The 16316-nt window shown below is 41.5% G+C and overlaps 1 protein-coding gene across 3 annotated transcripts in view; it reads left to right on the forward strand.

Annotated features, from left to right (window-relative positions):
- SEC24B (SEC24 homolog B, COPII coat complex component) overlaps window positions 1–16316 on the forward strand; it is a 98395-nt gene that overhangs the window by 498 nt on the left and 81581 nt on the right. For all 3 annotated transcript variants that reach the window (XM_034771424.1, XM_034771425.1, XM_034771426.1), the window contains exon 2: window positions 11731–12426. In XM_034771424.1, coding sequence (XP_034627315.1) covers window positions 11731–12426 — 696 coding nt within the window. The remainder of the gene's footprint in view (window positions 1–11730; window positions 12427–16316) is intronic.

Consider the following 16316-nt stretch of genomic DNA (forward strand, 5'->3'; position numbering starts at 1 on the left):
ATGGGTGTGGGGGGACTGGGATGGAGGAGGGTGGGGGGAGGTTGCGACGCTGGGCTGCTGGGCTGGGACAGAGGAGGGCTTGGACAGAGGGGGCCTGGGATGGGGGGGCATTTGAGGACTAGGGGGCTGGGACAGATGGGGGCATCAGGAGGTGGGGGGGGTTGACTCTGCCATGTGGCGTTTCCATGGTTTTTGTCTCGGTTAGCTGGGCTGTGTGTGTCCGCTCACGGATTTAGCACATGAACTGTGCGGTCCAGTCATGCTCCCATCTAGCTGAGTGACAGGCTGGTTTAATGTCACAACAGGCTTTTGGGATGCAGAGTGAAGCAGTGCCTTCACTTCACAGGAGATTCTTGTAATCCTGTGTGTGGTTAACCTCGATCAGTGGTGATACTCAGACTGAGGCTCGGGAGCCACAAATGGCTTTTTAATGTGTTTCCTGTGGCTCTTTGCAGCACATGATATTAAAATTATTATTTAATTATTAACCAAACAGGATGCTTTTACTATGGGCTTGACTAACCGCTAAATCAGCACTGTTGCTATTGATGCAGTGGTGTCAATGACAAGTTGTCGATGGCATAACGCTCTCCCATCGACTTCTGTACTCCAGGTCCCTGAGAAGTGTAAGGTAAGTCAGCAGGAGAGCATCTCCTTTCGACACAGCAGGGTGTAGACACCGCTATAAGCTGACCTAAGGCCTGGTCTACACTGGGGGGGGTCGATCTAAGATACGTCGGCTTCAGCTACGCTGTTCTCCTAGCTGAAGTTGCGTATCTTAGATTGACTTGCGGCGCGGGATCGACAACCGCCGCTCTCCTGTCGACTCCACTTCCGCCTCTCGCCCTGGTGGAGTTCTGGAGTCGACGGGGAGCGCGTTCGGGGATTGATGTATCGTGTCTAAACAAGATGATCAGTCATTTTGCTTTGAGAATAATCTATGGGTATAAAAACTAAATATGAATATATAGTACTATAGCAAATAAAACAATGAATTTACACTATTGTGGATCTTTTTTGGGTAATGATCGCTAATTTGGCTCCTAAACCACTGTGGTCTGAGTATCTATCACTAGCCTAGATGTTGGCTTCCCTCTTCACAGACACACAATTTGCAGGTGGAGGTGACCTATTTGGCAGTATGGAGAGCCCTGCAGGAGAGACTTTTCGCTTCGTAGACAAGCATGCACAGCTATCTAGACATAGTTTGTGTTTTTTACTGTGTCTGGTAGTTGGGAAGTGGGTGTGAAGTGTTGGAAATTAAGTAGCTGTATAACTGAGATTTAAAAAAACAGCCTTTGATAAGTTTTTTGACTATCAATTCTGGCTCTGAAACAGAGGAATAACTTCTCAGAATATTAAATAGTGCCAGTTAGGCTTACTCAAAATAGTAAGTGAGGTAGTACAATATTTTTCCTCTAATTTAATTCAATTTTGGAACCTTTCTAGGTGGAAAACTGCATCTTGGGAACACTTTGGAGGCTGTAACACACTCAGGTGTTGGTTCTGCAAACACTTAGACACATGGTTTATTTTGTACACCTGAGTAGTTTCAATGGGAATATTTGCATTCCCAGTGGATCTATTCATATACACCAACTGAGCATGTGCATAAATCTTCAGGGTTAAGACTTTAGGGATTTGGGGGAAATAAACAAGGGTCCGGTGCATGATTATTCTTAACAGGATGTGAATTACTAAAACATGATGCTTTTTGTTTCTTATGGTGTTTTATTATAACAAAATGAGAAGACATGCACTTCAAGTTACATATCCTAAAATTGAGCAAACTGTGTATTTTAGCATAAAAATATACTAAGAGTATAAGTCTTTACATATATTTTAATCTACAATGATACTGTCACTGATTTTATAGCTCACAATTTTAAAATTGATCGTAAAATATGTATAATTGATTTAATGAGGTCTTTACAGCTTCTGATCCTAATCAGTTTCATTTCTCTCTGTTATTTGTATTAAGCATATTTGCTAGCATTGCACTTTAACATTTTCTCCTAGGCTCTGATTTTACAGTCAGGTTGGCATGGGCACAGAGTTTAGTCTTTGTAGATCTGTTAGCAGGATTGAGGTCTTTAATTTTAATGCTCTTTGGTTATACGAACAAAGTTTTAGCTGTCATGTTTAGGCAACAGATTGTGAATCAAGTTCATGCAAACATTGCTGAAGGTTTGTAGAAACCTAGGATGATTAAATAGAAACTTTTAGAAAAAGGCTTTCCACTTAAATTTTGTAATAACTTTGACCAAAATACATTTTTCCATGTTTATAAAATTGTAATGTATAAAGTTGTGTTCAAATAAACAGCCATTTCTATGCAGTGTTGAAATCCAAATATTATAACACTAAACACAGGAAACTATAACTGACTTCATATATTTTTACTGTATCTAAGACCATGGAAGAAATGTCAAAAATAAGAGTAAAAATAATAATGACCATTTGGATTTTTAAAATTCTTTCACTGTAATCGTCTATGGGCTTATCAGCAACATGGGTAAATAATTTTGTTTACAACCTTTTTTAGTTTGACCATTTAATATACCTGTGATTCAGACAATCATTTTTAATTCTTAAAAGTTTTTTAAAAATAAACTCAGTAGCTGACTCTTGCATTTTTCACCTTGTTAGCTCCATAATTATTGAGTATCTATTTGTTTCTTGGTTTGCATATTCTTTACCTTGGGATATATTTACAGTCATGTAGAGTTGGTGATTCATAGGTAAAGTGTTAATTTAATTTGTCACTTTACATAACCACACAATAACGTTTCAACATTTTGAAAAAGATAGTTTTGTTTTTGATCTACCAGTCCTGGGAACTTACATGAAGCATTTGGGGCATTGTTTATATAAAGGAAGGGGAGAAAGAAGGGAAACAGAAAATCGAAAAACAAGACTGCCAGACTTCATTTTTTTTAGTTTTAATGCCATGTTCCAATTTGCCCAGAATGGCACCATCTGCTTCCTTGAATTTGGTCTATGTTTCTAAAATCAGTGTTACTTATATGTTGGGAGCAGTAAGTAATGGTTATGTAAATATAGTTACTGATGTGTTTGCACATGCTAGAGATAACTGTGTGTTGCTGCGAGAATACTGCATACATTAGACTTCATAAATTCTGTCCGATCTTCTCCCAACTCTTGGAATTTATTGGAGCCTCACAAAGAGCTCAATCAAAAGACTTCCATCAGAAGGATTTAGTGTTTGGCAGAGGTGATAAATTGGGGCTTGCAAGTATTCAAATTGATGTTAGTTCTCATGGCCTTGATACTATTTGTCTGATCCAGGGGACAAGTCCATGTGAAGGATCCTTAGTGATTTTCATACTGGTACACACTTTAAAAAAAGAATGTTTTGTAATATTGGCTTTCCTTTTGTTTGTCCTAATAGTTTGCTTCCTAACTATTCAATTTTTCCTGTTTGATTCTGTGCTGAAGCCCTTCTTTTAAAATAATACCTATTTTGCTTAGCCCATCAATCTTGAAGTCCAAATGTAAGAACTTCTCACTGAATATTTGAAAATAAAATTATTAATTATAACTGAGCGTGTTGCTGGTGGCTGCTAAACACTAGCTGAAAAGTGACACCTAGATGTAGGTAGTACTGTAATATGAATTCAGACTATTCATGATTTTTTTCCAACAGTCTTAAGGAACTGCAGTGTTAAAAATTAAACATGTTGAAATATTAAATACTAAAGAGATAATCTATTACAAAAATCCACACATTTCTGTAGGAAGACTTTTTTATAATATTGTTCCAAGTGACACCTAAGATTACAACTAAAATAGATGCTTGTTTTTTTTCAGTTTGGTTTGTGCATTTGATAGCACTTTGGGGTAGTCAGTTTCACTCGGGCCTGGTCTACATATGGCTTTTGCACTGGTATAATTGTTGGGTAGGTTGGTTGGTTGTTGTTTTTTTTGTTGTTTGTTTTTTTTAAATGCCGGTATAATACAACCCCTAATGTGGATGAAGTTGTACTGGTGTAAAGACCATTATAGCTTCTTCCCCGTCCCATAGGGGAATAAGCTATACTGGTATAACTGTGTCTACACTAAGGGGGGTTTACCACTTTAACAATATTGGTGTAGTTAAGGTGGTATAATTTTTACTTTTAGACAAAGCCTGTTTCTTCTTCTGTCAAATTTTCCCTGTTTACACGAGTCTCTTTGTGCAGCAACAGAAGAAATAAAATGGAGAGAAAGTTGCTAGGGATTTTGAGGGGAAGTTTTAGTACCTGAATCTCCAACTCATATTTTGTAGTTATCTAGATTTCAAGTTAAAGGTGACAGGTTTCAGAAGCGTAGCCATATTAGATTGTATCAGCAAAAACAACGAGGAGTCCTTTTGGCACCTGAGAGACTAACAAATTTATTTGGGCATAAGCTTTCATGAAGTGGGTTATAGCCCACGAAATCTTATGGCCATTACATTTGTTAGTCTCTAAGGTGCCACAAGGACTCGTTGTTTTTTCAAGTTAAAGGTGTATGATGTCCCGGGTTAACGATTATGTTGCTTTTCAGCTAGGTATCCATCACCAATAGTAGATTCAACTGTTATTGTAATTAAAAATTTAAGACAATATTTTAAAATTTAGGTGCCTTAAAGGCACCTAGGTCTATATTTAGTATCCTAAATTAAAAAAGTAGCCTGATTTTTCAGAAATACTGGGAACTCAAAGCAGCCCTGAGCTCAGGCAAACTTTATAAATGAGCCCAGGCATGGATTTAGGTGTCTAATTTATGGCATCTAAGTTTGAAAATACTGGCTTTTACTCTCATAGTTTAGAACTGATTCATTGTAAGTAGTAGGGTTTGGAAAAATGACACCTACCAGCCAGACATCAGTACAAAAGATGTTCATGGGAAGGGCCAGTGGCCCAGTGAGTAGCCTAGTCACCTGCCCCACAGTTAATGACAAGAGGGGGCTATTGCTTGAATTCCACTTGGGGTACTGTCCCTCTACCCATGCTCCATTTGGGAGGGGGTCCATCTTTTGGATTAGCCTCTGATTGGTTAGGGGTCTGATATATTCAAAGCTCTTAACTCTGAGCAGCTTTAAAGGACTGGAGCTGACTGCATATTTAGCAGGAATGCACTGCAACAGTTCACATTTATTTCACATTCAGAAGGTTATCGTCCTTTGCAGTCAAACGTGTTAGAAATTTAATACTCTAAATTGAAGCTTAGGTTCTGCCAATGTTGATGGTGTTTGTTTCCCTGTTTGACAAGTATGAAACTCACCATGACTATGTAGCATATGAGTGGATTTTTCGAGCTCTGGTGAAAAATGTACCTTATCTTCAAACTTTTCAAGATTGCTGAAGGCATTTTGTCTAGTTTCCTTGGTTGTTAAGCTGTATATCCAGTACACTGATACTCTCCTTAATCCTGCTGGCAGTCGCATTCTATAATCCCGTTGTCACATTGCTGTGTTCTACCTTGTATCGTATTTTGAGCATCCAAAATGCTTCTGTTACCTAAAACAAGGTAATGTTCTCTGGGAATTTCAGGTAAAGATTTGGATGAAATTTTGAGAATTCCCCATTCCTTGCTGATAGCCCATCCTCAGGTGAAGTAGAGATGGAAAAGGAAGCTATTGGGATCCATGAAATTCCAATCCTGCCTAGCTCCTTCACTCTACAAAATGGAGTTGCTTAGGAGTTGTGTAGCAGTAGCACTTGTGTAGAAATCGTAACATCTGGATGAACGGAGTTCCATGGAGCTTCAGCACTAGACCCCGCTTCTAGCAGCTCTGCTAAGCTGACCAACTCTCTGTAGTAAAGAGAGGCACATTGAAGTCTTCAGACACATTCTCCCCAGTTATCCAAACTCAGTTATCTCAGTGTTTTTGTATGTCCCCAGAGACCATTGGATGTAATGCCCATGCGGGCAGGGGACTGGACTCGATGACCTCTCGAGGTCCCTTCCAGTCCTAGAATCTATGAATATACAATATTCTGTTTGAAAGGGTAAATGGTACACAAGAGTAAAGTTATGCAGGAGCAGACCAGCAGTATGATAGAAATAGGGGGAAATGGAGGAAGGGAATAGAACAAAGGTAGAATTATCATTAAGGTATACTTTGGTAAAGGCACTTTATTTTTTGTAATTGGAACCACCTCAGAAATAGTCTCTGGCCTAGTAAGTGATAAATCATATCTTCCTCTGCTTGAGGGAACCTCAAGGTGTAAGTATATTCCCAAGTAGCCCAGATATTTTTTAAGGTCCATGTCTTTCCTTGGTTGGTCAGGTTGTATGGGCAAAGGGTGAGGATCTGAGGCTGGTGTAGGTATTCTGCCCCCCATTATTATGAGTCTACTGCATTTATTTTAGTATTTTTAATATATGATAAATGCACTTAGAGCTTTGGATGAGCACTTTTTCATATTTATAAGACAATCTACTGCACCAAGGTCAATTCCACTTTGTAGTCTCTAACAATGTGAGGCATCAGCGGAGCAGTATCTTAAATTAACTTCGTGAGTTTTCTGCTCTAGTTTTCAGGATTTACACTTTTTGCAAATCTGAAAGTTTGTTGAGAAGTCTCCTTATGGAAGTTTAGGACTCCTGAATTGCTAGATACCAGGTTGGTATCTAAAGCAAGTCTCTGCTTTTGTAATGGACTTGTTCTTTTCTAGACCATTACAATTAATATTTAAGCATATTTTAAATTGTTGTGAACTCTTAATTTTTTTCAGCTAATACAGAATAAGTGAACTCTGAAACTACTTAAATTATAAAATAAAGCTAATCATTTTTAAACTATTAGACATGCTAAACTATTATCGTGCAGTTTAAATGTCACAAAAGCTGATACCAGTGTTGTGTAATCAGAGAGGTTTTTGTGTAAGTATACAGTAAGGGCCAGATACTGCACTCCTTTTTCACTTAGAATTACTGTTGGAGGATCAGGCTTAAATGCCCAGAACCTTTCTACTATAAATGTAAAATCTGCTAGTAAAGGACTGGAATTTTTCAAATCTAAAAGTTATGGATCTTTTTAAAATTTGTTTTTGTGTGATAAAATTGTTCTTTCTTTCATTGGCTTAGCTACAAATAATTGTCATCTTCTTTAGCTTTCATACTTGTAATCTGCCACGTGTAGTGAAAGAACAAAAATGTTTGTGGTGTTAGAAGTGGCTACTGAACACTCTAAAACTTATACAGTATTTAAGACTGGAAATGAAGACAGTTCAGCGATTATAGGGGATGGAGATTTGAGGCAATGAGATTATGGACTAGTGGTTCAGTGTGCATTCATTCCCAGTCTTATTTTTTCAATGCTAATTTTAAAAAGGCATAATAAAGTTTTGGTACTATGCACAACCCTCTCACTTGGAGGTCCGGCAGTGGAAGAAGTCATATTACACACTGTGATGCACTACAAAATAAGCTTTACTAACTCTTTTTGTATTCAATATAAGAAATTAAAAGTACTCTAATTTAGATGATCAAATGCAGTTCACAGATAATTTGTTGGGTGGAAAGCCAGTAAATGTAAGGTGTCAAAAATATTTAAATAAAACAAGGCACAACAGGGTGTGCATTATTGATGCACCTTTTCAGGTGGCTGAAGGCATGAGGTCATAGTGCATCAGTAGCCCATTAATAGACACCATAAAATAGCTCATTACTGTTAGAGTAGGGCTCATTAATTTTACATTTAATTTTTTAAAATGTTTTCTTGGGTTTATTCACCATTGTCCTCTACTCTGAAAGCTACTTGGGAAAGAGGTGTAGGCATCTTTTGCCATTATTTAAATGTATTCTTTCTCAACATTTTTAAGGATTCCTGGACTATTTAGGATTTTTTCTGTTTCTCAAAAATCCAGTAGCCCGTTCAGCAGCACTTTGTAGCCTAACAAATGCTCTCAGCTCACTTTGTATGAAAAAAAAAAAAAAAAAAAAATTGAACAGCTCTCACTTTAGCTGTAATGATTAGAGCAGGGGTCTCAAACTCAAATGACCACGAGGGCCAAATGAGGACTAGTACATTAGCCCGAGGGTTGCATTACTGACACCTCCCCCCCGCCGCCCTCAGCCCTGCCCCCACTCCCCCCCTTCCATGAGGCCCCGCCTCTTCCCACCCCTTCCCTGCTCCCATTCCAACCCCTTTCCCGAAATCCCCACCCCAACTCTGCCCCAACTCTGTGTGGGGTGCAGCAGGGGGTCAAGGTGCAGGGTGCAGCAGGTGGCTCAGGGCAGGGGGTTGGGGTGCAGGAAGGGTGCGGGATGCGGCAGGGGGCTCAGGGCAGGGGGTTGGGGTGCAGGAAGGGTGTGGGATGCGGCAGGGGGCTCAGGGCAGGGGGTTGGGCTGCAAGAGGGGTGCAGCAGGGGGTTGGGGTGCGGGGTGCAGCAGGGGGCTTGGCAGAGGGTCGGTGCGGCGGGGGCTCAGGGCAGGGGGTCAGGATGTGGGGTGCGGCAGGGGGCTCAGGGCAGGAGGGGTGCGGCAGGGAGCTCAGGGCTGTGGGTTGGGGTGCAGGAGGGGTACAGGGTGTGGGAGGGGGTTCAGGGAAGGGGTTTCGGCTGCAGGAGAGGTTCGGGGGCGGGCTCTGGCCTGGCGTGCACCGGGGGCAGGACAGGCTCCCTGCCCTGCACTGCCCTGCCTTGCCCCCGTGCCGCTCCGGGAAGTGGCCGGAACCTGGGGGAGGAGGGGCACAAGGGTCTGTGTGGTGCTGATGCTTCAGGCAGCGCCCACAGCAGCTCCCGTTGGTCAGGAATGGGGAACCGCAGCCAATGGGAGCTGCTGGGGGCGCTGCCTGAAGCAAGAGCAACACACAGACCCCTGTGTCCCCCCTTCCCCATGTTCCGGCCGCTTCCCGGAGTGGTGCGGGGGCAAGGCAGGCAGGCAGGGAGCCGGTCTAGGTAAATGCTGGTGGAGGGCGGAGGGGAGGGGTGGGGGTGCAAAGAGCTTGCGGGCCGCAGAAAATAACCTCGCGGGCCGCGTGTTTGAGACCCCTGGATTAGAGGATGCCAAAAGGGCCATAAATTGCTGCTGAAAGGGCACCGTGGCATTGGAGAAGGAGGCTGTTTAAACTGTCACCCTATTTTTTCTCCTTCAGCCCCTCACTGCTCCTCCCAAACTCTCTCGCCATGTCCTGTCATCATAGGGTACATTATCTTTGTTCCTCCATTACCTTTCTTCTTCATCTATTGAACATAATGACGTGTAATTTCAAAAAGGCTCTATCAGCTAATCAGAAGGCAGCTTTGGACAACCAGTGCATAGTCATGACTAATTTTAATTTATTTATAGCTACAATATTCAAGCTGCTCTTCAAATTAATAAAAAAAGAACTAGATAAATTTATGGCAGATAGGTCTATCGATGGCTATTAGCCAACATGGACAGGGATGATGTCCCTAGAGTCTGTTTGCCAGAAGCTGGGAATGGGCAACGGGATGGATCACTTGATGATTATGTGTTCTGTTCATTCCCACTGCTGGAAGTCAGGATACTGGGATAGATGCACCTTTGGTCTGACCCAGTATGGCCATTCTTATGTTCTTAATGTTTTTGTATGGCAATATTTCTCACTGTTTTTAGTAACTTGTCGTTTTCTGGGCATTTCATTTAAAGAACAAAACTTAAGACAAGTTCACTTGTCTTTTATGCCAAACAGTGTTAAACACAAAATTAAGGTTAAGTCATACATCAACATTCAGTTATTGTGAAACTTGTCCTTTTGCTTTTGCCTTGATGACATCTTATCATGTCTTGTCAGAGTTGAGCTCAGCGTGACCCAACAATGGATTGTTTTGTTGTGATTGTAAGTCAGTTCTAGTAATAATTTAAAAAGAGAACCATGAGAGAGAGGTTATCCTCAAATAGAAAATAGTTGTCTAGTGGGTTAACGAAAAGAGCCTGAGAGGAACTGACTTTTAGATTTACTGTGGTCCAGCCTGTTTATGTAAACAGATATGTGGTGTTTGGTCAAATTGGACCACAGCTACTATTAATAGTGGAAGTCCTTGCCAGGCCTGCACCCGGGGGGATGGGGAGTATATGGGGGTAGGGGTGTATACTGTTGCAGGAACAGTTGCATTGATGCACCGAGGTCAGTTTCCGCAGTGAATGCAACCCACCTACAGTCAGAACTTTATCTCTGTTCCAAAATCTGTTGTACCTGGCAAGGTAGAAATGTCCACCTCCCCAAAATGCATACTGAGGCCTTCTCTACATACAGAAGTGGCACCTCTTCAACTTAAATCACATTTTAAACCAGTGTAAAGGCTGTGTGGACTCATTTTCGGTTTAAACCAGGCTTATTTTAGTTTCATTTAAATCCAAAATAAGAATGTCTACAGTCTTTTGCACTAGTTTAGCTAAGTGGGTTTAACATCACATATTAAGTTAAACCAGTGCAACTTTATTTTATAATGTGTACTGTATTTTGTGTAGACAAACCCTTAGAAGGCAGGTTACTTTATCCAGCTGCTCCCTGATTTATTCTGTGCTGGCTAGGGTACTTGCTTAAGTACAAACAGGGAACTCAAAACACAAGTTGCTCTGTGAATGTATGGATGCACAGTAGCCCTGGCAAAGATGAAAGCGTATTTGATGCAAGCAGCTTATCCTGTCAAACCAAATTAGAGTGGGAAAAACAAATGAGAAATTCATATATAACTAAAAGTACTTGGCAGTGACTGGCTTGTACCAGAGGACTATGGGGCAGTGAATGGAAATAAAGAGCTATCTTCCTGGATACTGTATGTTTATAGCTGGGCTTTTGTAGAAGTTCAGACTTCAAAAACAATGTGAGAGCAGACTGGAAAAAGCAATAGCAACCCAGCATTCCACTTTAGTCATCTCTTAAGAATTCATAAAACTAAGTATTAATAACTTTTATCCACGGATTCGGTTTGAATGCAGGATTTTATTTTCCTATCACATTTATCAGGTTGTTTTTGAATACCTTATCATATTGGCATTTTTCTATTATAAATATCAAATGTGCCAGTGAATGTTATTTATTTTTTCTGTTATAAATGCCATTCTTTTTCAGGGGCTTTCTAACATGTTTGTTTAAAAAATAATCCTCCAAATATAAATGACATGTAGCGTCTTAGCTCGGGGAAAACTTTTTACAACACATTTTCAAATATCTGAGATGGAACTTTGAAAATTGTGTTTTGTATGTGTATATAAACTGCTTTAAGTATTTTATTTTCACATAGATGTCTGCTACTTAGCCATTCTGTCCTTTCCACTGTTTGGAAGTAGCTTCCTTTTTTGATGCTGTTGGTTGCTTGCTCCTCCTGCTGGCATGTTAATGCTAATAAGCACACTGATCCCCCAGCCCAGGGGTTGGCAACCTTTCAGAAGTGGTGTGCCGAGTCTTCATTTATTCACTCTAATATAAGGTTTCACGTGCCAGTAATACATTTTAACGTTTTTAGAAGGTCTCTTTCAAAACGACTATAATATATAACTAAACTATTGTTGTATGTAAAGTAAATAAGGTTTTTAAAATGTTTAAGAAGCTTCATTTAAAATTAAGTGAAAATGCAGAGCCCCTCGGACCGGTGACCAGGACCCGGACAGTGTGAGTGCCACTGAAAATCAGCTCGCGTGCCGCCTTTGGCACCTGTGCCATAGGTTGCCTACCCCTGCCCCAGTCTGTCTGTGTGTCAACCAACTGTGATAAAGGTGTATGTAACCCATACAACTTCAATACATATGACATTTTGTCTTCTTTTCAGGTCCAGTGCAAAATCAGATGCAGTTCCCTTTTGGATATGGCTTACATCTTGAAAACTATAGTGCTTCCTCCGGACGCTACCCACCAGTGCCCCATGAAGCTGTCCCTTCGCAGTTGAATAACCAGTATGTTGCTGATTACCGCTCTGCTTGCTATTCAATCCCAGTGCAAAGTGTCATGACAACTTCTGTGGGTCCCAGCATGTTGAACACACAGCAGTTGTACAGTGGGGCTCCTCATCCTGTGGAGTCAGCTGGAGGACTTACCCAAGGAGCAATATCATCTGCATCTCATTTACATACAAGTGTTCCACAGTCATATTCTGCATTGAGTAGTCACTACAGTTCTTCAACCAGCTCTTCAGTTGCGTCTCAGGGATTTCCCCTTTCTTCTGGTCGTTATGCCATGCCTACCGTCTCTAGTGCTGTATATCCTAACCTTTCCTATCCTTCCATGTCTATTGGTAGTCCATATGGGCAGGTATTTACTTCCCAGAGCCTTCCAGCTGTTGGACAGTTTGAAGAGACTAATACATTTCCTGATCAAAGTTCAACTGTACCTCGTACACTGCAACAGCAAGTTCCTTTGGGATATAATTCTACATCATGGTCCTCTTCAGATTTTCAGTCCGCTCAAGACAACTTCAGCAGGAATAACACTGGATCCCTGGCTAAAGCAAGCAACCAAATAAATACAGGTATAGTACTATGCCAAAATCAGGAAATTTCTGAATGAAATTAAATGAAGTATTTTTCCATAATTGAAGAAATTTAAATGATAGTTTATAATGATGATCCCTCATGGAAATCTGAAAATATTTTAAATGTAGGTATTTCTGTTAATTTGTTGTAATAGACATTTGCATGAATACAGGGCCTCTGTATCCTTTAAGTTTATCACCTCCTGTTCCTTATTAATTCATTGAAGACATTATTTTCCTGTTTGTGAGGGCATAATTCTCTCCATAGCAGCTAATTGTGTTATTGCTAACAGCTGTGTGACTTGCATCTCTCTGTGGAAGTCAGCTAAGGAAAAAGAAACTATTTTTGTGCAAATGTTTCTAATAAACATTTTGGGAAAGAATACATAAACATATGCGTAAACAGAACTGAAGAGTCAAAGAGGCTTCTAATACCTAGTATATCTATGTTTAGGGAGAAAAAATAGACAAACTAGATATATTTTCTCTCAATCAGCTCTGAAGATAGAGAACCTAATCAAAAATCAGTTTGTCATGCCCTAACATGGTGATTAATACTTGCAAATGCTAGTGAAGGAAAACTCTACTTATTTTCCTGAGCCCACTCTGAAAATTCAAAAGGTGAAAAACCACTTATAACCTAAATGCATTTGAAAATCCTATCGCTGGTAGCAGCCATCTTGCTGATAAGTTACTTGGACAACATCACATTTTTAGCAAGGTAGCTGCTCCCAATATCAACTGTAATAAGAAAAACCCTTAATTCTGTTAGATAGCTTATTTTTTTGTTTAAGGTGGTAAGTTTCTCACATTTTTAAGTTCCTGACTGAGCTGAGCAAGATGGATATAGTTTTCCTTTACTGGAAGAAATGGATACTAAACAACTGAACACACCTTAATTAGAAAACAATCTATTTCAAATTCTCATTGCACATTTGGAGATGATGTAAGAATTTTTTTAGCTGGGAAAAGGGGACTTGGGTTAGAGGCTTATTAAAGGAGAGTTTGAGAGAGGTGCTTATGTTTCTTTAGCTGAAGGTTTGTCTTGACTAGGAAAAATGGTTGCGTTCTGGTCAGGCTAAGCCCTGGTCTACACTATGGGGTTGGGTCGAATTTAGCCGCCTTAGGTCGATTTAAAAATGACTTTGTCGGCACAACCAACCCTGTTCCATTAACCTAAAGGGCTCTTAAAATCGACTTCTGTACTGCTCCCCGACGAGGGGAGTAGCACTAAAATCGACCTTGCTGGTCGAATTTGGTGTAGTGCAGATGTAAATCGATGGTATTGGCTTCTGGGAGCTATCCCAGAGTTTTCCATTGTGACCACTCAGGACAGCACTTCGAACTCCAATGCACTAGCCAGGTACACAGGAAATGCCCTCTGAACTTTTTAATTTCATTTCCTGTTTGGTCAGTGTGGCGAACTCATCAGCACAGATGACCATGCAGTCCCCTCAGAATCGTAGAGCGTAGAATGTTTCTACGCTCCCCCTATCATCTCTGTCCCTGAGGTTATCGCAGATTAGAAGGCAAAAAAACGCACTCATGATGACATGAGTTTTCCGAGCTCATGTAGTCCTCCCACACGGATAGGGCACAGCTTAATGCATGGAGGCATTCAGTGGCAGAGGCCAGGAAAGAATTAAGTGAGAGCGAAGAGCGGAAGCAGGACTCAATGCTGAGGCTAATGGGGGAGCAAACAGACATGATGAAGCGTCTGTTGGAGCTGCAGGAAAGCCAACAAGAACACAGACCCCCGCTGCATTCACTGTATAACCACCTACCCTCCTCCCCATATGGGGCGGGAGGAGGCTCCGGGCACCCAGCCACTCCATTCCAGAGAATGGCCCAAGCAACAGAAAGCTGTCATTCAAACAGTTAGATTTTTAGTGTGGCTACAATAAGCAATGTGGCCTTGCCTTCCTTCCTCCCCCACCCCACCTGGGCTACCTTGTCCGTTATCTCATTTTTTTTAATAAAGAAAGAATGCATGGTTTCAAAACAATAGCTACTTTATTTCGAAGGGGGGAGGGTGGTTGGCTTACAGGGAATTCAGATGAAAAAGGGGGTGGGTTTTCATCAAGGAGAAAAACACAAAACTGTCACACCAAAGCCTGGCCAGTCATGAAACTGGTTTTCAAAGCCTCTCTGATGCGCAGTGCGTCTTGCTGTGCTCTTCTAATCGCCCTGGTATCTGACTGCTCAAAATCGGACACCAGGCGATTTGCCTCAACCTCCCACCCCGCCATAAACATCTCCCCCTTACTCGCTCAGATATTATTGAGCACACAGCAAGCAGCAATAACAATGGGAATGTTGGTTGCACTGACGTCTGACCAACAGCGCCAGGGAACTTTTAAACATCCAAAGGCACATTCCACCACCATTCTGCATTTGCTCAGCCTGTAGTTGAGCTGCTCCTTACTACTGTCCAGGCTTCATGAGCCATAGGAAGTGGTGGAGCCATATACCGTGCCCTGGAAGTTGCTAGGAGCCGGGCAAGGAAGACATTCCCCGAACCCCCAGCCAAGTTACATGTCTGAGGATGGGTACCAGTCCTACTGCACCGTCTGCTGCGAAGGCAAGGAGCTGCTTCGGTGTAGTAATGCAGTCTGCTGCAGGTACTTCTGTGTTTAATGCTTGAAGGTCCTGGTAGGGCAAGGTACCTCGGCAAAGGCAAAAGAGCAAGAGCACTGGAGCTGGTACATGTGTCAGCCACAGAAGTGCTATGGGGTATTACAGCACCAACCGGACTGGAAGACTTCTTCACCAGAGACAAATGACAGGAATATGATGCATCTAAAATCTAAAAAGGCCCGCACATTTCCTAGAGTCGCTATCCTTGATAACAGAATGCTGCTTGGATCACACCAGCCTCCACAGTAGACTTGCCCACAACAGCAGCGGTGATGGTGAGCTGAGTGGGCTCCATGCTTGCTGTGTATGGCGTCTGCACAGGTAGCCCAGAAAAAAAGGCATGAAACGATGGTCTGCCGTTGCTTTCACGGAGGGAGGGGTGACTGGCGACGTACCCAAAACCACCCGCAATAATGTTTTTGCCCCACCAGGCATTGGGAGCTTAACCCAGAATTCCAATGGGCGGCGGAGACTGCGGGAACTGTGGGATAGCTACCCACAGTGCACCGCTCCGTAAGTCGATGGTAGCCATGGTAGTGAGGACGCACTCCTCCGACTTACTGCGCTTAGTGGGGACATACGCAATTGACTGTATAAAATCGATTTCTAAAAATGGACTTCTATAAAATTGACCTAATTTCGTAGTATAGATCATACCCTTAGTTAAGCCCTGCCTAAATTCAACCATTTGTGTAGTTTGAATGCAGAATACCTTTTAGCTTAATTTTAGTATGTTGAGTTGTAGCTTAGGCTCCTGCTGGATTGAAAGTGACAGTTTGTCAAAAGGTTATGAAAAAGAAGTGTGCATATGTTTTTTACTTATATTAACTATAAAAACTTGAGGATGCTTGTCCTTAGAATTCTTAGGTGAAGAGCATCTTTGTATTTCCTTTTCTTCCCTCTGTCTAATAAACGCTTTCCTCACCTGTCAAAATTGAAGGTTTTCGGTAGTGAGCCCCCTCACAATCCTTGTTCACTTTCTCTTTCGATTAGCTATATTTTCAGCCTAGAACCATGTTGAGTTGCATGCCAAGAAGTCTTTACTGCTGCTCTGAGATGCCTATCTGCTGCTTCTATTACTACTTTATAGGGGATTTGCAGTTGCAAAGAATGGTTAGGAAGCTAGCTTCTTCCTTTCATTGCTTGCAGATCCTTCTCCTATGATGCTACACTCCCTAAAGATTCCTGACACACACTCTCCCGCTCTTTCTTACCGTTCCTCTTCTCTACCCCTTTCCCTAATAAATAAC

This window comes from Trachemys scripta, chromosome 5, assembly GCF_013100865.1.
Source record: "Trachemys scripta elegans isolate TJP31775 chromosome 5, CAS_Tse_1.0, whole genome shotgun sequence".
Taxonomy (NCBI): Eukaryota; Metazoa; Chordata; order Testudines; family Emydidae; genus Trachemys; species Trachemys scripta.